The sequence below is a fragment of the Pinus tabuliformis genome, chromosome 8, assembly GCF_031772625.1.
Source record: "Pinus tabuliformis cultivar Carrire ecotype Pingquan chromosome 8, CPIR1, whole genome shotgun sequence".
NCBI lineage: Eukaryota > Viridiplantae > Streptophyta > Pinopsida > Pinales > Pinaceae > Pinus > Pinus tabuliformis.
The window spans coordinates 385,429,984-385,436,337 of NC_142294.1; the positions used below are offsets into that span (position 1 = coordinate 385,429,984).

At 39.3% G+C, this 6,354-nt stretch overlaps 1 protein-coding gene across 1 annotated transcript; it reads right to left on the minus strand.

The window, feature by feature from the left end:
- Window positions 1–303: 303 nt before the first annotated feature.
- LOC149235712 (uncharacterized) lies at window positions 304–5,409 on the minus strand. The gene is made up of 2 exons (XM_089368635.1): window positions 4,878–5,409; window positions 304–464 (listed from the first exon to the last, which is right to left on the minus strand). Exons 1-2 carry the CDS (start codon window positions 5,407–5,409, stop codon window positions 304–306), a joined length of 693 nt encoding a protein of 230 aa, XP_089224761.1.
- Window positions 5,410–6,354: the final 945 nt, after the last annotated feature.

The window sequence follows — 6,354 nt, forward strand, 5'->3', positions numbered from 1 at the left end:
ATTCATTGTGATACTGGGTTTCATCTCCAGTGATCAGTGCTTATCAGACAGGGTCATTTCCCTCTGCTTGTTGATTGATTTACTTAGTGTATTTTTTATTTTTTAGGTGCCAGAGTGTTATCATTGAGACCATGATAAACACCACTGTAAAATTTACTGATAAAAAATATCGGCCACCGTGGCTACATATGGCCCTCGTTGTCAATCTACACGATTGTTAGGACTTCCCCCACTCACTGTGGAGAATTCGCCAAGCTCTAGAGAGCTGGATTCCCCATCTTCAGGAAATCAGTCTCCGAGATCTCACAGAGAATCAGTTTGGACATCTGACGATTCAAGCTTACCGGAGGATTTCTTTACTAAAGGATTTCTTCCTCTGTACAATCCTCCAATCATGAATATGTTGGGCCCACTCTTGGTTCTCGTTGCATCTGTACCTCCTTTGTCTTCAGTTGGAACACTTCCTGTAACAGTAAAAATAAATTAATTTCTTAATAAAAAAACATATGCTGACAAATAATTTGTTATCTATATTCCCTGTGATCAAGGTCTGCCAGATGACAACAAGGTTTTGGGGACGACCCTCCACCCAACTGCAGGCTCAATTGTGCAAGGATTCTACTACAACTAGCCACCCCCGAGCCCTCAATCATCGTACTACTGCCGGTGACTCCTAAGTCTTAGTATACCCAAGAGAATGAAAGATAGAATCTCGGAATGATGGAATACCTCCCATCCTCCTCACCATCTATTAAATAGAACAAACATTCGTAGGGGAACAACATGCACACACTCCATGTGTCTACATGCAACTTTTTTTCTTGTTTTATTTCTTTACTTTTCTTTCTTTTAGCTTTCTTGTTTTATTTCCTTCTTTTTGATAGTTTTCTTGTTTTATTTCTATTTATTCTTATTTAGAGCTTTAATATGGTTATTACTATTTTTATTTATATTTATTTCTTTGTATATATTTTTAATATAATTTATTATTTAACATTTATGATTTATTATTTTTATTATTTATTATTAAGTGATTTATTTATTATTATTCATTATTTTTATTATTAATTATTATTTTTGTATTATTATTTATTATTTATTATTTTTATTATTTATTATTTATTATTTTTATTATTTATTATTTATTATTAAGGGGAGGGATATTACATACTCTCCCACTTTAAGGAACTTCGTCTCGAAGTTAAGTTTTCTTATTTATTATTTATTATTTTATTTGCTTCATGTTGCCAACACCCTCTGCTGAACTAGTATAACCGGCAGGCATCGAAAGTCCCCAACACCCCGGGAAATCTCAAGGAATCTCTGTCCTTTTTCCCACTTTCAGCACCAGGCATAAGCCTGACCCAGTGTGTATCCTAGTCCAAGGCTGGCCCCAAGGCTCGCGCCTGACTCAGACCTCATCTGCCCCAAGGCAGGCATCCGGTCTGGTACTCAATGACCCTGGGCATCTCGCAAGGCTGGCCCACTCCCTCCACAACTACTAAGGTGCATAGACCCAGGCATCGAAGTCCTTTACATCCCTTCCAGACTTCGGCATCCCAATCCAATACTAGGCACCTAGCCTAGAACATCAGGCACGTGGCCTCCGCAAGATGGTCTCATAGCTCTTCTAGAGCTATTCGTCAAGAGCTATACACAAGACAAAGTAACCACTGACATATGTAGTGTTGAATGAGTTTGTCCCCAACCCATATGATGTTACTTATTCTCCCTCATGCGTATGGGCTTGCACGAGATCATCAAATAAACCAGCCCTCTCGGCCCATTGTGGAGTCCTGTCAATCATCATACCTCAACATGCAACCAATGCATTAGCTATACCATCATAGTATCATAGAAATTAGTCCACATGCCAAATCTTGCATGTCATCATGAGAACATTCATCATTGTTAATCGCAACATTATGAATAATACATGCTTCACCTCATGAAATACCATCATAAGTTATAACATCAACATTAAATACCTATCATCATGTAGTAAATGAATATGTCAATATACCTCGACATAACATCATAATCATAAGGATACATCATCACTATAAGAACCACATGTGCATCATTATCCCCCTACCATTATACTCAACATCTTAACAGTTAATTAAACTAAACGGAAATCATAGTGTATGTATCATAAGGTTTAAACAATAAAACATGATTTAGATTCTTCATAAAAGTATCTGTCTTAGCTAAGGAAGCACTCCTAATTAGTTCACCACACATTTTAATCAAGTAAATAAGGAAAGTCTTGAAAAATAACAGCTGCATCTTCCCAGGTAGCTGACCCTGGGCTATATTGGTCCCATTGGACCTTGACTTGCTCAAACTCACGGTTCCTGAGTCGACGAACCCGGCGGTCCAGTATACAGAATGGTTCGACCTGAAGGACTCCTTCCTCAGAAACCTGCAATTTTTCAAATTTCAAAACATGGGATGGGTTGGGTACATATTTTCTAAGCATAGAAACATGAAACACATTATGCATCCTTCTTAGATGGAAGGGTAGCTCGAGCTTGTAAGCAACTGGTCCAATCCTCTCTAGGATCGTGAATGGCCCAACAAATCTAGGCGATAGCTTTGTTCCCTTACCCATCCTAAAGGGACTTTTAAAGGGTTTGATTCTAATGAAAACTTGGCTTCCTTCCTCAAAGTTTCTATCAATTCTCTTTGCATCAGCATAACTTTTTTGGCGATCCCTGGCTTCTTTTAGTCTCTGTTTAATTGTGGCCATTTGTTCTTCCATTTCTTGGAGCATTTCAGGTCCCAACATGACTCGGTCCTCTAATCGATCCCAACTTAACGGAGTACGACATGGTCTTCCATACAAGATTTCGAAGGGAGCTACCTGTATTGAACTGTGGTAACTATTGTTGTATGCAAACTCTACTAAGGGAAGGTATTTCTCCCATTGGTTTTGTTGATCCATGACATACATTCTTAGCATGTCCTCCAACACTTGGTTTACTCTTTCTGTTTGACCATCTGTCTCTGGGTGATATGCTGTACTGAAATTCAGTTGTGTTCCCATAGATTGTAATAGACTTTTCCAAAATCTGGAAGTAAAACGTGCGTCTCTGTCAGATATTATCTTTCGTGGTACTCCATGAAGGCGAATTATTTCTTTAAGGAGAATTTGAGCGATAGATGATGCTTCAAAGGTGGTCTTGACTGGAATGAAGTGAGCACTCTTAGTTAATTTATCAACCACAACCATAATACAGTCATGTCTCGGGGATGTCATAGGTAAGCCTCCAACAAAATCTATCAAAACAACTTCCCACTTAGTTTCTGGTATATCATGGGGTTGTAAAAGCCCTGCCGGGTGACGATGTTCAACTTTAACCTGTTGACATTCTAAACATCGAGCCACAAACATTGTTATATCCTTTTTCATTCCTATCCAGAAAAATAGTTGTTTTAAGTCTGCATACATTTTCTGGACTCCTGGATGTGCAGCATATGGAGCTTGATGGGCTTCCTTGATTATTAAATTCCGAAGATCATCATCTTCTGGGACATAAATCCTACCCTTATATCGTAGCAATCCATCATTTTCTAAGGTGTATTCCTCCCACTTGGTTGCCACAGGTACCTCTTCTTGTAAGGCAAATTTTATTTGCTGGTAATGTGGGTCCCCTACTAGATGATTTAGAATCCGGCTCCTCAAGTCTATCTTTAATGCCGACATTGAATGAAGTCTAGGTCTCCTGCTTAAAGCATCTACAACTTTGTTCTCTTTTCCCTTAATATAGGATATCTTGAAATCATAATCACTAAATAGCTCACTCCAGCGTCATTGTCGAGCATTAAGGTCCTTTTGTGTGAAGATATACTCAAGACTTTTATGATCTATTCTTAACTCAAATTGACGCCCCATTAGATAATGTCTCCACAATTTCAAGGCCATTACGACTGCTGCTAATTCCAGATCATGAGTTGCGTAATTGATTTCATGGTTCTTAAGTTTTCGAGAAGCATAAGCGATAACCCCTTCATCTTGCATCAAGACTACACCTAATCCTTCTTCTGATGCATCCGTGCATACAAGAAAGTCCTTGTCCATGTCAGGTACTTTTAATATTGGGGCCATTGTTAGTCGATGTTTTAGCTCATTAAATGCTTTCTCACACTCACTTGTCCATTCAAACTTAACCCCTTTCCTTTGGAGGTGGGTGATGGGATTAGATATCTGCGAGAACCTTTCTACAAACCTTCTATAGTAGCCTGCCAATCCCATAAAGCTACGTACTTCCTTGACATTCCGGGGAGAGGGCCAAGTCATTATAGTTTCAATCTTACTGTAATCAACTGCAATGCCTTTGCCACTAATGGTATGGCCTAGATATTGAATTTCTTTCTCAAAGAAGGAACATTTAGAAAGTTTTCCATATAGATTATGTTCCCTAAGGCATCGTATTACCAACCTCAAGTGTTCTAGATGCTCTTTCTCATTACGAGAGTAAATGAGATGTCATCCAAGAAAACTTGGACAAAGCGGTCCAGATATTTTTGGAAGACACTGTTCATCAAGTTAATGAAGGCTGCTGGGGCATTGGTCAAACCAAATGGCATAACAATAAACTCATAGTGTCCATCGAGCGTTCTAAATGCCGTTTTAGGTATGTCTTCCTCCTTGATTCTTAGCTGATGATAACCTGACCGTAAGTCTATCTTGGAGAATATTGAAGCTCCTTTTAGTTGGTCAAAGAGGTCATCGATTCGAGGCATGGGGTACCTATTTCGAATGGTGGCCTTGTTTAGATCTCGGTAATCAATACATAACCTAAGAGTTCCATCCTTCTTCTTTACAAAAATTACTGGTGCACCCCAAGGTGACACACTGGGTCTTATAAAACCTTGATCAAGAAGTTCTTTGAGCTGTATACTCAATTCATTAAGCTCTGGAACAGTCATTCGATAAGGTGCTTTGGATATGGGTTCCACTTCTGGTTTCAAGGTTATGGAGAAATCAATTTCTCGAACTGGAGGCAAACCTGGTAGCTCTGGAGGAAATACATCTACAAATTCGGAAAGTAGTGGGTGCAATTTATCCGAGGACTTCTCATTGGTAGGAACCATTTCTACTGCATAAATCTTGCACCCTTTCCTCATACACTTATTAACTTTCTTGGCTGATATGAGGCGCAACGTAACACCACGTCTAATCCCTTTTATTACTTTGGTTTCTCCTTGGTCATTTTTTATGAGAACTGTCTTATTATAACAATCCAGTATAGCTTGATGGGATTCAAGCCAATCCATTCCCACGATTAAGTCATACGTTCCGAGAGTTGTACTATATAGATTCATCTTGGTATCACACCCCCCAATGTTAACACTACAATCTCTTACCATTGACCCTACTAATTGCTCAGAGCCTGATGCCATTTCTACCATTCTAAAGTCACTTTGATCATGAGCTGTCAATCCACATCTAAGTATTGTTGAAGGTGAAATAAAACTATCAGTAGCACCTGGATCAATTAACACAGATAGAGGGATGTTATTGATCATACCTGCAGATTCTACTACAGTGGCTTGGTGCTCAGCCTGGTGATGGTTTGTAGCTGCATGAATTCGATGTGGGTTTTGTGGTCTTTCTCCTTTTGCTTTGTATTCCTGTTGTTTAATCCCTGTTTGATAGTTTGGACAATCTTTTCTATAATGTGGACCTTTACATTGCCAACATTCTACTTGTGCCTGCTTCTCACGTTGTACTTGTCCTTGGCACCAAATCTTCTACTCCTCCCATTAATCAACTAGGGCTGACCCTTACGTCATCTTGGAGGCGGTCGAGAAGTTGCACTAGTGATCCCAGAAACAGTGTTTTGTCTTCCCTGAAATTTATATGGCTGCCCCCCAGGTTTATTTAGCCTCATTGTGGAATGCTCCTTTCCTGAACTTTCATCAACCACCATTTGTTTCTTCATATTGATTTTCCTCAAGACTTGTTTGGCTAAACTAGTGGTTGTTGCCATAGTGGTGGGTTTCCACATGGCGACTTCTGCTCGGACTAAGGGGTCGAGTCCATGTAAGAATCTTTCAACTTGACGTCTATCATCAGCCATATGGTCCACGTGATGGACCAACGAATAAAATTTAGCTTCATAGTCCTCGATAGATCTACCATTCTGTCGTACTTCATGGAAAGCTCCTACTTGTTGGTGTTTGTACTCCTCTAATAGGTACCTATTTCGGAAGGCTTCCTCAAACATTTCCCAAGTAACTTGTACTAGGGTGACTTTCATCTTCGTTTCTTCATTTACCCACCATAATAAGGCATCTTCTTTTAGTAGACTCATTGATATCTAGGCCTTTTCCCTAGAAGTGTAT

What these genes read in the sequence shown, in the direction of transcription:
- LOC149235712 (XM_089368635.1), bottom strand. Translation starts at nt 5,409, where the DNA reads ATGGCATCAGGCTCTGAGCAATTAGTAGGGTCAATGGTAAGAGATTGT. An exon ending in CAAAGAACTTCTTGATCAAG is followed by an intron (nt 465 to 4,877) that starts GTTTTATAAGAC and finishes TTACTGTTACAG; the next exon opens with GAAGTGTTCCAACTGAAGAC.